Here is a 16,818-nt window from a genome sequence, read left to right as displayed (position 1 = left end):
TCATATGATTTTATTTAATGAAATAGCCAATTATTTGTTTTCTTTAAATACTTTTCTTTATTCCCGATTTCTTTTTTATGGTTTCGTATATATGTGGAAAATGAAAATAAAATAAAAAGCAGTAATGATGTATCTCCCGAAATCGATATGTTGAGTGTTAAATCTGGAGACAAATATACATCATTAGGCAATATTCAAACATATAGGTTAGTAAAATCTTATCATTTAAGATTATACGACATTCGCACTTTGTAATTTTTTTTGTAAAATGGCTTTGGCATTTATGGTTTAAGTTAATTTTGTGAGAAAAAAAAAATTAGAATGGAGATGCCACACTAACCCTGTTTGCCGAGTGATTGCTTGATGACTAACAAGAAAACAAACAAAAATCCGGTTTTTATTTTCACGTTAAATTTTGTACTAATCGAAATGTTTTCATTATGCAATAGGGAATATAAAGAAGCGTTGCGACAGCAACGAAATCAAGATGCTCATGCCATTTATCGACCAAAGGAACCAGCAAAAGATCAAACATTACCAACGACGGTGACAACGCAAGAATCACCGCCAAATCAGAATACATCAATCAAATCAAATACCTCAACACCGACATCGACTCACATTCAAAATGGCTCAAACAGTACAGCGAGTACAAATTCATCATTATCACCGCAATGTGCACACAATTCAACCATTAAACATATTGGTTCAACTGCAAATGGTTCAAATACATCGAATGGTTCCACTGAATCGGTTAATAGTAATGTCAGCAATGGAACGACCGTACCAATTATATTGAAATCACCGTTACGAGGCGATAAACCAATTCAAAAGGTTACACCATCACGAAATAGCACACCAATTAAATATCATCCACAACCACAAGTTACTAGTCCAACGAACGGAAATGTTTCGATCGCTAATAAATTGAATTCCACGACAACAACAACCAAAGAATACAATGCATACATTAAACCGAATAGTCCGGCCAAACAAAACACAATAAACTGCTCAAATGGATCTCCGGCCACGAATTTAACCAACACGCCAAAAACTAACGGTAACATTAAATCAGGACAAAAAAGCCCAAGGTATGACACAAGATAACGTTGAAAAAAATTGAATATTTATGAAAAATGTAATGTTTTTCTTTTCAGAAGTGTGTCCTGGAACCGTGATTCACCAGCCGAAAAATTAAGTTTTACAATGCGTCGCGAATTTGATCGACAAAAAGAGGAAAGCGAATTAATTGAGCAACTACGGAAGGCGATTGAAAGTCGTTTGAAAATGACTTTACCGAAAGACGTGGGATCCGCGTTGACTGATGGTGTTGTTTTATGCCATTTGGCAAATCACGTTCGACCCCGATCGGTCGGGAGCATTCACGTTCCATCACCGGCTGTTGTAAGGATCGACATTTTTTTTCAAGTATTATTTTGATCTACGTTGTTTTAATGAATTTCTCATTTGTTTTAGCCAAAACTAACCATGGCCCGATGTCGTCGAAATGTTGATAACTTTTTGGATGCATGCCGGAAAATTGGTGTTGATGAGGTAGGCATGAGATAGTTAATATTATGAAAAAAAATGTACCGTTAAAGTCACATGTTGTAATTCACTCATATTTGATTTTAAGAAATAATTGCACATTTTCTATTCGCTGCTTATATTCAAATCTCTGCCTTTTGATATATTTTTTTTTTTTTCAATTCAAAATCGCTTTGTTCAATTTAAAAAAGAAAACTTGTTGTACATAAATATCGTTGCTACCGACTACTTTAAGCTTAAGCAAAAAAAAAAACACACACACACTCACAAACAAAATAAATTTCACACTGCTAACTGCCTGTTGTTTTGGTGTTGGTTGCAGGAGTTGATATGCTCTTGCGCTGATATTGTACCAGCGGATGATGTTCAATCGTGTGACTCAACAACGATGGACGAGTGTCAAAAGGCAACCATGAAAACCGAACATCACGACATCAACATGGATGTATCGCCACCAAATGTAGCTGCTATGTATCGCACCGTGGCCGCACTTCTATCGATCGCCGATTTTAATGCACAGCGTTTGACAGGCAGTGCAAAGCAAACGACAAATGTAACCAACACCACGAACACGGGCATTCATTGTGAAGGATTGATGATCGATGAACATGACAGTTACAATCGGTATTTCAAACAAATCGGCATTCATTTTCAAAAATCGGCACATCTACTGTTGGACAATCAACCCACAGATCCATGCAAGACCGTTGAATGTGAAAAGCTAACAACAACCGCAACGACAACAACGACTGATGCCGATCACTTCAATGAGTATAGTTTAATTGTTGATTTTGATTGCAGTGCATCTAATGATCAATACGATACCGAACAATATGCGATGCAAAGTAGTAGTTTGTGCTGTAGTACCAGTACTAACCCAACAACAACAACCACACCAAATCTTAAACAAGAAATTGAATTGGCTAGTAATATTAACAACAGTATTTGCTATAATACTAGCATTAGCAATAACAATAATGTTAATAAACCAATGGAAGTGAATGTTGTTGATAAACGATCATTGCCTGTGCAAACGCGACGCAAAACACCTAACACATTGAATTTGATTTTATCTAACACAACCATTTTGAATACATCACCATCGTCGTCAACATCATCAACAGTAACCGATGTCGTTACGACGAAAAAACGTAAATTAACGGGTCTAAAACGCACCTACAAGCAAATGAGTAACACCAAATATTCGGAACGATTCGAATTGAATGGAATCATCGAAGAGTGCGAATACGACAGTGACATTGGCAAATTCAATTGCAAAGTCGGCACATCCGATCAATTAATGTCGGACACTAGTAGTGGTTCGTATGAGTTTTCCGAAGAAACGGCAACAATTCGTACGAACAGTGCCAGTAGCAATGAAGATCAAAGTCTAAACGATCTTAATTTAACGCCAAAGCATCGAAATAACGAAACAAATCAAACAAACGAATGGTTCAATCTGAACAAATCAGAGAAAATCGTTATGAAACGAATTGAATTTTTTGAAAATATTAACAACAGTCCAGGCGAACCTAAATCAAATACTCATAAAGATGAAGATACGAGTTTATCAACATTTATTTGCCTATCGTCATTCATTTTGTCGCTTATTTATATCTTTTTCTATCCATTATCGAATTAAAAACTATTCGGTACATCACAAACAGGGAAATTGAAAAATATTTAAAGAGGCTCATTTTTTTGTATTTACAAATTATTATTATTATTATTTTAAAAAGATTTTTTACGCGCAAATTTACTTTTATTCCAAAAAAAGCCGTAAAATTATACAGAAGAATTTATTTTTTAAATTCGATAATTACATCACTTGATTTTTCACACAAAGAGAACTGACCAAAAATATCGTAAACGATCCAGTTTTAATTTAGGCAACTATAATTTTATCATTTTGCGTTTCGTTTTGGTTTAAGCGATTAAATTATGGGCAACTATGATATACTTATTTATACTATTTATTCAGTGATTATTCATTAGCATTAGCCTTAAGAAAATCATTACTTCGGATGAACCATTCCAGGTATATTTTCAAAACGAGTCTCAGTATTATGTGAATTTTGGCCATTCCAAATTGAACAATGAAATACCGCGTTATACACACACTATTTGGCTTTTTATAATAGATAAACCATTATACATTGTGGATTTTTTTGAAGCCAACCGTGCTATTTATGAAAGCTTTATAAAATATTCTATTTATGTTGCGCCAGTAATAATTAATTTTTTATCAAATGAAAAACAATGTACTTAAATTGTTATCGAAATCAAAACAGAAATAGATTCAGAAAAATTGCTCGCGATAAAAACGTTTTTTTTTTTAAAGAAAATTGAAAAAATTCAATTTTGAACGGAAATTCCGTTAAGAAACATTTTCGATATTTTTTCTATGTACTTCAATAAATTTTTGAGATATTTGCTCATTTTAAATTTTAAAAAATCATTCTGAAAATGAGAAAAACAGTAAAACAACAATTATTTTATGAAATTAAAATTAATTTTTATACCAAAATTTAACGTCAATTTGTTTACATTAAAGAGATTATTTGACATTTATCGCGAGCATATTTGAAGTTCCTAATTTTCTAATTGTTTGCACATGTTGCACATAATATTATGCAAACGGAATAGAATTTTTTTAATCAATTATTTGCGATATAATTTGTGCATTCATTGTCCCAGTGATGATTTGGAATGGATAAAAGATCCGTTTCTTCAGGTCAAGCAGGTGACCTTATCATATGAAAATTAAAACATAAACATATATATTTTAATGCAAGCATATATTTTGTATACTAAAAATATATATATAAAAATTATATAATCACAGCAAAAATTTAAGAAAATTGCAGCAGACCTTGCATGTGAATGCTTAGGAAATTGAAAAGTTGAAATTGCTTAAGAAAAGAGCAGCCTGAAAAATAATTGGTTGTTATATGTTGAAAAATGGTAATGTGATGATTAGAATTGAAATGAATTGGCCTATGTTGATTGTTGAAGTGTTGAGATTTATTCACACATATAAATTGCGCACGCAACAATGGTTCGAATTTCAGTAAATTACTAAATATGATTTTTTTTTCGGTAGAACAAAAATTGTAGAACCTATAATAGAAACTAACCATTTGATGAAATTAGAAATTGTAACACATATTTAGTCGTAACCGTTTCTATTTGGATAGCAAACGCAAATATTTTTTACACTCGCACAAAACATGTAATGTCAGGGAACATGTTGAAAACAAACAAATTACAAGACATACTACATCAACAACAACAATAATAATAAAAACTGTTTCAATAAAATCATATACAAATTCAGTTTATACACAAACCAGAATGCTTTTAAAATGATTTGATTTTCTTTTGATCTAATCCCGAATGTGTTTTGATAACCATCATTTAAAATACGTATTATTACGGTGAATGCTAATTAATTCTATTTTTTTCCCTATTCAGAATCTTATGTGCTGTGCCGCCGACGTCCTAGAGGGAAAAGGTGTTGTCCAAGTATCAATTACGGTAACGGAATTGCTTCGATTTTACACGCCAAACAGAGTAAAGACACCGGTAAAAAAGTCAATCAATTCATCAGGCATATCAAATGGAACGCCGTCACCAACCAAAGCAAATACAACAATCACGGCAATGTTGACATCACCATAAGCACCATAGGCAGATATACAAGATGATATCGTACATTTTTACTGATTTAGAATTTGTATTAAATTGTTTAATTGTATAATTTCAAGAGATTAGAATGAAGCGAAAAATTAATTGAACGTAATGTCATAGATAAAACTATGTTTTAGTCGAATCCGAGTTTGATCCCAATGGGATTTGATTTGTTTTATTTGCAACCAACAATAAGTTTGTCATTTATGAGATTTATTTTATGTGTTTTTCTTTTAATTCCGTTCAAAACGTCGAATATAATAATTTATTATTGTAATAACTCAGTTAAATTGAAAGGCTCGATCAACTGTGAGACTTTTCCACTTGAATGTTGTTTTTGAATGAATGTAAACAAATTTATAATCAAATCAACTTCTGTGTCACGAGTGAAAGTATGACAGTATATTTAGAGAAACAAATTCGTTCTCAACCATCTAGTTAAGAATATTGTATTTAAAATAAAAAATCACAAAGTTTTTTTTAGCGAAAAGCAACAAAACAATTGTAAAATTATGTCACAAATTTTTAATCAAATTTTTTCACAAACAAAAACAAACACAATTTGATATTTATTGAATTTAGGCTATAAGAATGCGAAGTAGTTTATTGGGCCTAATCCAATAGGTGTAATTTGTACAAGAATGAAAAAGCATTCGACTTTTCGAGTCAGTGCACAATCGATTATTATAAATATATCTTTGTTTGTAGAACGACATCTGTTCATCGGACTAGACATTTTAGGTATAAAAAATAATAGAATATTATATGCAATGGCACGGCATGAACAATGCGCATATTTGTCAGCCAATATTCATTGAAACGCAGTACATTCACTATTTATATAATCCAATTTATAAATATAATAATCAATTTGATGTAAGTGCATGCGTTAATCGTCAGTGTTTTTTTGAACATTTGAATTAGCCATCGACAAAAAAACTTCCACACACTTCCAAATATTATAGTTACTCTGAAACCCACTTTGTTGTTATATCATCTCAGCCATCAAGTTCACCGCTCAATGTTTGAATGCATTCAAAAAGCACATTTGTGGTAGATATTTTCATTTTTTATCGCACCAATAACATATCCAATTAACGCTAAATTGAATGTATTAATATGATAAGTGACGCACGCTAGTAAGGTTAAATAACAACAAAGTGGTTATCAGTGCAAAATCTATTTGAAATTTCTCATGCAATTAGAATTGCCAAAAACGAAAGCAGATCTTTTTTAGTTCAACATAATTGGCGTTATTGAAGACTGATCGATTTCTCTTCATTTTGAATGATTTTGCTTCAAAAATGATTAAAAATAGATAATAAATCAAATAATAAATCACAATGGTTGTCAATGATCTATGCTCAGTCACATATACAAACATTTTAAAAAATCGGATTAACAGAAAGAAAGCAACTCAAAGTAAACCCATAAAATTTCTTCTTATTGTAGACCTATAACAAAGAAATTATTCGAAAAATCCAACGAAATACACTGTATTTTAGCCACATTTTGTGGAATATAAACAAATTACAGTCACAAGAAATAATAAAAGCAAATTATTGTAAAAACATAAAAAAAATGTTTATTTTGCAGACGTTTTTAATTCACATTTTCAGGAAAATCCGGGAAAATCGAGAAAAATACTATCAAATAGGTTGGGAATGCTCAATATTGCTGGTCTTGCTGTCATTCAAAGAGGTGAAAAAATCGGTAGGAACGATTTTAATACAAAGTTATTAGAGTCTGTTTTTTTTTTCGGAACGAGTTCGTTATTTCATTCATAGCTGTTCACGAACAAAATATATATTTTTTTTCCGGTGTTACCAAACTAGTCCATCGATTTGATTCTCATAAAAGTACGCTCAGTAATTAATTGAAGGATGAAAGGAAACTTTTTAATGAATCAAATCACTTTCCAAGTACACAATTAGTTCAAAAACAAAAGTGACGCCAAACAAACCAATGAAGACAAGGATCTTATGTCCATTAACTATGGAAAATATAATTAGATGAATAGAAATAGGAGTCATTTCACAATGAATTGGAATTAGTGTAGTTTGCGTTTTCATGTGTTGTGTTTGACTAAAATTAACTGATTTAATCATGAATTCCAAATTACTGGACAAATATTTTCTGCTATATTTTCTAACTGCTCAAACAAATTCTGCTCCAAAGATTTTCAAACGAACATATTTGAAATGGATTCCAATAGTTACACATTTTATTATAACGAGTGTTTGCATTTACCACTATTTGAATATACAGATTCGGTCCGAAAATTCGGTTGAATGGTCTTTGCCTTTCCTCAGAACTATCATTTTAATGACAAATATATTGATAATTGCATCAAACATCTTTATGAAAGGAAAAGAACAGAATATACCAAAAGAATTACTCAACATAAAAGTTTCAATCGAAAAACAGTTCAATGTGGCGTTCAATGGCGATAAATTCATACGTTATCATATCCGCAAATGTTTTATATTGCTGATATTTTCTCTCACCAATTTAACAGCTGGTGCATATTTTGCTCCGGTTTTTATTACTAAATTCACTATCGGTGCATGGATGATTTTGAACATTTACATCGAAGCGTTTGAATTTTATTTTTTCTTTCACACTGACTTACTCCGTATTCTACTGGAATTTATGAATACAAATTTAAAGCAAATGTCTGAAACGAAAAAAGTCAATGATGTGCAGCGTTTGAATGCGTTAAATTATGTAGCATTTGTGCATCGAAAAATATGGAAATGTAAAGTTATGATCGAAAAACGCTCTGCTTGGATATTGATGATAGTCATTTTCGGATATTTTATTCAGATCACGACTAATTCCTTTTATCTTTTTCTGTTTCTAAGTGGAACCAATGAATCGGGCGGTTTGGGTAACTATTATACAGTTACTTTCATTTCATGATCACATGACATTTTTTTTGTGTCATTGTCTCATTTTCAAAAGCTACAGATGCGATAAAACTCGATCAAGAATCTTTTGAGAACAAGATAATTTCCAAAAAAAGGTTAATATATGATCAAATTCCTCGTAATGGAGATAGAGATATTCTCAGGAAACTTATGATACAATATTTATCTTCAATAGTTCCATTTTGCAATATCTTGAAGGAATTGATAACGTTAAATCTTTTGATAAATGCCTGCCATTATTGTTCAACCAAGGTGCGTATTTTTCCGCACACAGAGACTGTGTAAGTGTCAGTAATTAAATAATTATTATTTGCTTTTTTATTCTTTTATAAGAAAACTGAGTTGATGGGGAATATTGAAAAACTGGCCTTTTCAACAATTAACAACGGACAATTATACTTTGCTAAGCACGAACTATTGACACAATTTCAAAATTTAGATTTATCTATATCTGGAAACGGCTTCATCACTATTGATCGACAATTTTTTGCTGGAGTAAATAATGATCATATAAAATTTAATAATCACATAATTTTCAATTGAAAAATTACGTTCTTATTTTTAGATGATTGCGGCGTGGTGTACTTATATCATTTTTTCCATTCAATTCTATTTGTTTGGAAAATAAAATATATCATTCATTTCATAACATTATGCAAAAAGCGTTCTATTTGTGCACATTTTGAAATTATTTTCAAACACTTAATATTCCCTACACAATTAAGCATAACACTGTTAGAAAAAGTCAATTCTTTATAAAAATAGAAAACAGCTGATTTTTTCCCATTATAATTTTCAGTGTTAACGAACTAATACATATCGATTTCATTCCCATAAAATATATTTAATAAGTAAAAAAAAAGCAGTTCTCATTGGTCTCAAAATATCATGAAAAACGTTTAAAGACAGATACAAACAAAATGTTTATATTGCGTCGCTTTTCTTTTCTTGCTTCGAAAAACATTAAAACACCGTTACTTGTTATTGTTTATTTCGGTTTTATGCAAGGTGAAACCCACTTCCACTTATTCCGTTTATGAATCATGCCAATAAAATGTAGACATGTGTATCATCAAAGTGTAGACAAAATGCAATTAATTTTTTTTTACCCTAATATCGTTCATAGAACAAATGACATTTGTACGTATTGATTCAAATACACTCTGAGTGTTGTTGCTGAGTTTGGATCGATTGGATAAAAGAAAAACATTTTTAAACAAAATATGGCATATTCACGAGTTTTTGTGTTGAAAATTGAACACGTGTCTACGTCCACGCTCTAAAGATAGATCTCAAGCACTAAAGTCAATATACTAAAAAAAAAACGTTCCGTATGTATCCCGAAATCTCATATTAACTGGGTTTAAATTTAGTTTTATTTTGGCCGTTCCCCGTTGAACATGTTGTCAAAATTTCAAGTTATATTTTTGTTCTGTTTCTGAGTGAACCAAATCTTTTATCTGATTCTTCGAGAGAAAGAAAATATCTCTTTTGTAATTAAAAAGCAATGAGTTAAATAAATCAGTTCAAGTTAAATAAGATACTCTTACAAATTGATCGATAAATATATTCGAAAAAGAAAAAAAGTACAAGATGGTGGGAGTTCACAATAAGAATGAACAACCATTTCCTTTCTATTTTTTTTCTGCGATTGTTATAGTCATATTTTTATGTCACTTATATCTGGTACCAGTTTCTGCAGATGAAAAATCTGTAGACCATCAAACCACGTAAATATATTTCATTAAAAATAATATGTATAAATTGGATAAATTTCAGGATTTTTTATTTTTAGTGTTAATTTGTGGGCCTCACAATTTGGTGATGAATTGTATTGGTTGGCAAAAAATATGACCAGGGCTGATGAAATTAAAAAAGTAAAATGCATTTATATTGTTTATTTGTTTTTTTTTTTCACGACATTTACAAAACAATTTCAGGAATATAAAGAAAATAATGCAAAAGTAAAAATAAAAGGTGAACTAATTCGTACTGCTGTGGAAAAGGTGGGAAGAATGTTTCGAAGAAAAATCGTGGCGGTTAGGGTGAGATATGATGAAAAAATAAGAAAATATGAAAAAAAAAATCTTATATCGTATCGCTGTATTATTTTTATTTTTCACATCTAAACAGTGTATAGCAAATAGAGCGGAACAATTGGCCGAAGAGTATTTTCGAAATTACACAAGAAATGATACTGGCATTTCGGAAGAAAATCTAAAAATTATGCGCAATAATTACACATATTATTCCAGCAAATATTCGACAATAAATGGTGTTCCCTGTGTCAATCGATCGGAGACAAAAACCATTTGTGGATATAAAACGTTCCAAAATGCAACATATAAGCCCATGATACTCGTACCTGATAAACATTTTTACCATATAAAGGTCAACACAACATACTCTTCAGTGCACGTACCAACAAACGTTTACGATGGCAGTGAGTGCTTAATAAATTTGTGCTTAAATGAATAATTTCATTGATGAAATAATCATTTATTTGTAGGCAATGAGACGAAGAGTGTAATAATGTGGTCGGATAAGTTGGATGAAGTATTTAAGGATAATTATAGAAATGATCCGGCATTATCTTGGCAGTATTTCGGTTCAGAGACTGGTGTTCTCAGACACTTTCCGGCAAAATCTTGGGAAGACCGAGATACATCTACAAAGGTGGATGTGTATGATTGTCGAAAACGTTCATGGTATATTGAAACGGCCACATGTTCCAAAGATATTGTAATTCTTCTCGACCGTACTGGTTCAATGGTGGGCTACTTAGGATTCGTTGCAAAATTAACCATCAAAAGTCTGTTAGATACATTTTCGAATAATGACTTCTTCAACATTTACACATTTTCAAGGGAAAATGATACATCCAACCCCTTGGTAAAGCCCTTGATTAATTGCTTCGACAATAAACTAGTTCAAGCTACACCAGAAAATATTAAAGCATTTAATGAAAAAATGGAAGAAAAACATTACGATTACAATTATGCAAATGAAACCCATATTAAATTTGCCATCGAAACTGGTTTTCGTTTACTTAAAACATATCGAGAGACGCGAAAATGTAATGAAATTCCGTGTAATCAAGCTATCATGCTGGTGACGGATAATATCGAAGGAAATTTCACAGATACTTTTGAAACTCATAATCGAATCAATTGTACTAAAATACCTGTACGGATATTTACCTATTTACTCGGTAAGGATAAAAGCAATGTAGCTGAAATGAAGAGCATCGCTATGGCAAATCGTGGTGGATTTTCACATATTGAGAATTTAGACGCAGTTCAAGAAAAGGTGTTCGATTATGTTGAAACCATTGCTCAGCCGCTTGTATTCCAAGGGGAAAAACATCCACCAACATGGACGCATGCATTTAAAGACGTGACGTATCGTGACGAAGAACAATATGTGCCAGCAAATGGGAAAAAAGTTGAAAGTCCACTGCCACGTCTGATGATCTCCGTTGGTGTGCCAGCTTATAAAATTAATGCCACAAATGAAACTCGCGATTACTATGGATTATTAGGTGTTGCATCAACTGATGTACCAGTCGACGATATTGATAAATTAACACTTCCTTACAAGGTTTTCTATTTCATTCAAATCGATTTGCAATCAAATTCCTCATATTTTTCGATATTCAATACTTATATAGTTGGGTGTGAACGCATATCCTTTCATTGTTAGTAACAATGGATTTATACTTTTACATCCGGATCTACGTCCAATGGTAAAAACAAAACAAAACATAAAATAAATTCAAAAATAGTGCATCTCTGCGAACACTTTTTCAGGAAACATTTAAATTGAAGCGAGACACAGAAGAAATTGTCGATCCACAATGTCCTGGGCCCAAAGATTTAGATAAAAAGGAATGCGTCTACCTTAAAAATAATTATAACAGTATTGATTTGACTGAAGTTGAGCAAATTGATGAGGAAATAGATGGAAATAAATCGAATGAAGCTAAACCCAAATATCGACCATCTATCGGCCTCATTTCAAAAGAGGTATTCATCAAATATCAAAAGAGTGTGAAAATAATTTCTGGATCTTTTGCCACCCATTATAAATTGTATTAGCTTATTATTTACTGCAAAAAAATTTCAGCTGCGTAACATGTCATTGAATCATGAGTTCAAGAATATGACAAATGTCTCGATTCGATTTCATTACGACAAAATGCGCCGAGTGTCTGAAGAAAAGTACGATTATTTTTTTGGACCATTGGAATCAACTCCATTCACGCTTGGTTTGGCAATTCCAAGCACCTATGGACAAACATTAATTACCGTTGGATCTGAAATTCAAAATAATATCCACAGAGGCCAGAAAATGTCAAAATTTTTTGTTGGACAAAATTGGAAAGTTCATCCCGATTGGTAAGCATATTGTATGCCAATATGTATTGTTTGTAATTTTTGTTATTTTTTTTTTGTTGTCAATGCAAAGGGTCTATTGTAAATACCATTACATGGAATATAAATCATTTGACAACTCAGAAAAAGAGTTATTGCACTTTGTGGAATTATTTCAAAGCACATCGATGAAATGGCCAGATCAATATGAGCAGTATACATATGACAAAGGCAAAGACGAAGAGCATCGTAAGTAAAAAATAATTTGCACACATTTCAAATGTTTAAAACGAATATTAATTTCAGCAAACTGCAAAAGAGAAACAACCAAAAAATTCAACAGTGATTATTACTGTAACAAAGAATTGGTTGAGCTACTTGTATTTGATGCCAGAGTTACGGAACCGAGTTTTAGGGATAAAAAATGGAATTTTGAAAGTGATGAAGCCGAGAATTTGATCTATGCGTATAACGCTACCCTTCGTTTTGTAGCTACAATGAGCGGTTTAACACGCTGGCAATTTATCTTGGGCGAAACTGAAGTTGAGGGCGACAAGTAAAAATGATATGATTGTGATTAATTTTGAGACTGAACACCATTTAATCTTAATTTGTTTGTTATTGCAGAGAATTTGGTGATTATTATACCAAAGCAATTGATGAAACATGGTACCGATCAGCTGTACTACAGCACAAGAGTGATAACGAAAGTTTTGTGTATGCTGTACCTCACGATGACAAGGATGACGTTAAAGAAGAGGGTGATATCAAAGTGATGGCATCACATGCTATTTTTCGAATGGACGCTGGAAAAGAAGCACCTGCATGCGTTGTTGGTTTCCAATTTGATCAACAATCAATGTACAAACGATTTAAGGAAATAACATCACAACCAACTGTATGCATCCAAATGTTGGACATTTCATTTTTCAATGCTAATTTTTATTTATTTCACACGTTTATTTGGCAGTGTGACAATTGTTTACAGTGCGACAATGAAATCTACGATTGTTATGTAATCGACAATAATGGATATATTATTTTGTCAAATGACTCAGATGATACAGGAAGATTTTTCGGCGAAGTCCAGGGAAAAGCAATGAAAACTTTAGTTGATTTAAACATTTTCAAAGCCATCACGGTATATGACTTTCAAGCGATTTGCAAAATAAAACTGGAGGAAAATCCATCTGGATCTTTCGCCAATATAATTTCTACGGTAATAATTCTTCATTATTTTTTTTTACTACAATACCAATTAATACCGGATCTTTTTTATGATTGGGTAGCCTTTACAATTGCTAAAAAGAGCTTTGCAATGGATGATGACGGAAACTATTTTAACAATGTCGAACTTTAATTTATGGGCTCACGCCCAATCGAGTAAGAATTCGATTGAAATATCAATTTTAAATAGTTCTAATTAATTTTTTAAATTCACTTTTGACATTAATTTAGGTGACAATTCAAACAAAACAACATTCTACAATTCAACAGAAAAACAAAACATTACGAAGTATTCACTAAAACCGTGTGATAAAAAAGCTACACTCTATGTGATGCAACAATTAGATCAGAAAAATAATGATAACGAGTAGGTTTTTGTATCACCATTGTGCAATTGAAGTGAACCATTTTCTAACTTCACTTTCTTTCAGTTGGCTATATTTCAGTCGAATTAAACTATCAAATCTACTTTTGGTCGTTGTCCAACATACAATTTCCACATCGGAACAAATACGAATTAATGCTGAAGCAGAAGAATTTGAATATGATTTTGGAGCTCCAAATGATACACATACGTTCCCATGTCATAAAGAGAAAATAAATGAATTGCATAGTTTGTATTCCTTTGATTATTTTTCCATTCTGTTCCATTACTTATTGATTAATTTCCATTTTTTCCATCTGATCAACCCTAGGTAGGCGCTTACAAGATTGTTTCACCGAAGATGATCGCGTAAGTCACTGAATATAATGCCTTTGATTAGTGTTCAAAACTTCTGAATAAATTTAAATATTACATATTTTTCAGGAATATAGAGTGGACAATAAACCATCAGGAAGTTGTACGCATCATAAGATAAACAGCATTTCGTTAATAATTAAGTGGTCATCAGTGTTATTGATGACCAAAGTTCTTATGTTCATATAATGTTTGTAAAATATACAAAACAGGGTATTTTTTGCTAAAAATTTATTTTTTATGCCCATTTTCTATTCAAAAAGAAATGATTTTATTTAGCAATGTACACAAGCATAGCAAAGAGAGAAAAAAGAATTCATTTAAATATACTCAGCGATATAAAAAATAGAGTTTTATGTCTTCGAAACGTTGAATATACGTTTTTCCGGACTACTTCAAAGAATAATGTAAATCTAGAAAATGCTCTGTATTTTCTTTTTTATTAATTCTATATTTCTGAGCCAAATAAATGGTGTATACCCATTAAAAAGAAAAAAGAAATCCATCGATTTCATTCCCATAAAAGTACAATTAATTATTGAATGAAAGGAAACTTTTTAATTGAATAAGTTTTTCGATAATCCTGTAGAGCTATAGCGCACCATATAATAGGATCCGTATAAAATTAATTTGAACTAGTATTTCTTTAACCATTCGTTGTGTCGTTAAAGCTTCTACTAGTTGATGTATTGCCATGCAACCCAATTGTTTGAACAAGTATTATCTGCTATATTTTCTGGCTGCACAAATGCGCATTGCTCCGAGAGTGTTAGATCGCAAATATTTAAAATGGATGCCAATCGCAGTGCATTCACTTATAATCCTTGCCTTTTCATATTTTCACGTATACAGCCAAATACATATCGGAATGACAAACCTTGATATATTATTTAAAAGTTTCAACATATTAATCATATTCCCAAGTGTGTTGATGGTTATTTTCAATATTAAAACGGGGAGCCATGTGCAAAGCATACCTAAAAAGTTACTCATTTTAAATGGAGATATTGAAAAAGAATTTAACAAAATGTTCAACGTTGATGAATTCTTGCGCTGGCACATTTTAAAAATATCTATACTAACAGGATCTCTTGCGGTAAATACAATTGTACGCATAGTTGTTCCACCGACTTCGGTTAAAATATCATCGGAAATAGTACGAATTGTGATGTATTTCATTTTCAATGCATTCGTTCTTTACTTTTTATTTCATGTTGATTTGCTTCGTTCAATATTACAATTTTTGAACAAAAATCTAAATCAAATTTCGAAAGCGACAAATCTCAGCGATAAACAACGTTTTGATATGTTGAATTATATCATTTTTATACATCGCAAATTGTGGCAGTGTAAAAATATGATTGAAAAACACTTTGCTTGCATTTTGGTGATAATCATTTTTAGATTTATAATTCAGATTATTTTTAATTCGTACTGGTTCTTCGATCTTATGTTTACTAGAGAGGAAGATTTCATCTTTGCATACGGTAAAAATTGCTTTGGCGTTTAAGCAAAATATTTTTTTAATTTTTCATAAGCTTCGAGTCGTTCTTTATTCACAACATTTTTCATCAACAGGTCCAATTTTAAATATATTGGACGCTATTGTAATAATAACATTTTTGACAAATTCCTGTCATTATTGCTCGAATCAGGTGACTTGTTTTTCGGACTAATGTTCAATGAGCCCATTGAATTAAAAAAATGTTTGTTTTTTTTTTTTGAACTATTAGAAAAACGAATTGATTAAAAATGTCGTGCAAATGACATTTTGGATTGGCGACAATAAAAAATTACATTTGGCAAAGCTGAAATTGTTCTCTCAAATCAATAATTTGGACATTTTCATTGGTGGCAAAGGATTCTTCACTATTGATCGGCAACTTTTAGCTGGAGTAAATATTTTGTTCATCGATTCAATATTACTTTTCATGTGACTTTCATGTTGTCAATTTTAGGTGACTGCAGCTTGCTGTACTTACATCATTATTTTTATTCAATTTTTTTCTGTGGGAAAATGAAAGTTTTCGATGACAATATGCAAAAGCAAATTTTTTTTTTTCATACTTGAACTTATTTTTTTGTATTATATTTGGGACACCGAAAATAAAAGTGCTATGTTCACAGGGAACATCATTTTTTTTAAACTAAAATAATAGAATTGATGGAAAGAAGCACTGAAACTTAAATTTCTAGTTCTGAAGACAATATATGACTTTGTTTTATATGTTTATTTTTCAAGTGTGCAAACTGTACAAACAACGTGAAAAACAAATGATGTCAATATCTAAACGTATGTTCTGGCCAGAAG

The 16,818-nt window shown here is 31.4% G+C and overlaps 2 protein-coding genes across 5 annotated transcripts in view; both read left to right on the top strand.

Moving 5' to 3' along the window:
* The window catches only part of LOC116337980 (leucine-rich repeat and calponin homology domain-containing protein), a 38,976-nt gene extending 32,165 nt beyond the window's left edge, over positions 1-6,811 (top strand). Inside the window, exons 6-10 of one of the 4 annotated variants that reach the window (XM_031762992.1) lie at positions 120-206; positions 450-1,091; positions 1,158-1,404; positions 1,477-1,554; positions 5,023-6,811. In XM_031762992.1, the coding sequence (XP_031618852.1) occupies positions 120-206; positions 450-1,091; positions 1,158-1,404; positions 1,477-1,554; positions 5,023-5,229 (1,261 nt within the window). In that variant the 3' untranslated portion in view covers positions 5,230-6,811. Of the gene's footprint in view, positions 1-119; positions 207-449; positions 1,092-1,157; positions 1,405-1,476; positions 1,555-1,870; positions 3,263-5,022 lie in introns of those variants that run through there. The other 3 variants (XM_031762989.1, XM_031762990.1, XM_031762991.1) reach the window with 3 other exon arrangements.
* A 2,759-nt stretch (positions 6,812-9,570) lies between these two features.
* Positions 9,571-14,741, top strand: LOC116338098 (voltage-dependent calcium channel subunit alpha-2/delta-3-like). Its single transcript, XM_031763166.1, has 17 exons — positions 9,571-9,898; positions 9,964-10,045; positions 10,109-10,213; positions 10,302-10,611; positions 10,678-11,768; positions 11,839-11,913; positions 11,978-12,193; positions 12,294-12,565; positions 12,636-12,790; positions 12,848-13,097; positions 13,169-13,439; positions 13,512-13,760; positions 13,831-13,924; positions 14,000-14,135; positions 14,200-14,381; positions 14,464-14,501; positions 14,577-14,741. Exons 1-17 carry the CDS (start codon positions 9,762-9,764, stop codon positions 14,694-14,696), a joined length of 3,783 nt encoding a protein of 1,260 aa, XP_031619026.1. The 5' UTR covers positions 9,571-9,761; the 3' UTR covers positions 14,697-14,741.
* Positions 14,742-16,818: the final 2,077 nt, after the last annotated feature.

This window comes from Contarinia nasturtii, unplaced genomic scaffold, assembly GCF_009176525.2.
Source record: "Contarinia nasturtii isolate CC-2019 unplaced genomic scaffold, AAFC_CNas_1.1 Cnas_scaffold_350, whole genome shotgun sequence".
Taxonomy (NCBI): domain Eukaryota; kingdom Metazoa; phylum Arthropoda; class Insecta; order Diptera; family Cecidomyiidae; genus Contarinia; species Contarinia nasturtii.
This window is presented reverse-complemented; position numbering and strand designations above follow the sequence as displayed.

Excerpts from the sequence above, each read along its gene's own strand:
- LOC116338098 (XM_031763166.1), top strand. The coding sequence starts at position 9,762 with ATGGTGGGAGTTCACAATAAGAATGAACAACCATTTCCTTTCTATTTT. Across the intron at positions 13,440-13,511 it reads AAATAACATCACAACCAACT|TGTGACAATTGTTTACAGTG; the intron begins GTATGCATCCAA and ends TTTATTTGGCAG. Across the intron at positions 14,136-14,199 it reads CAGAAAAATAATGATAACGA|TTGGCTATATTTCAGTCGAA; the intron begins GTAGGTTTTTGT and ends ACTTTCTTTCAG.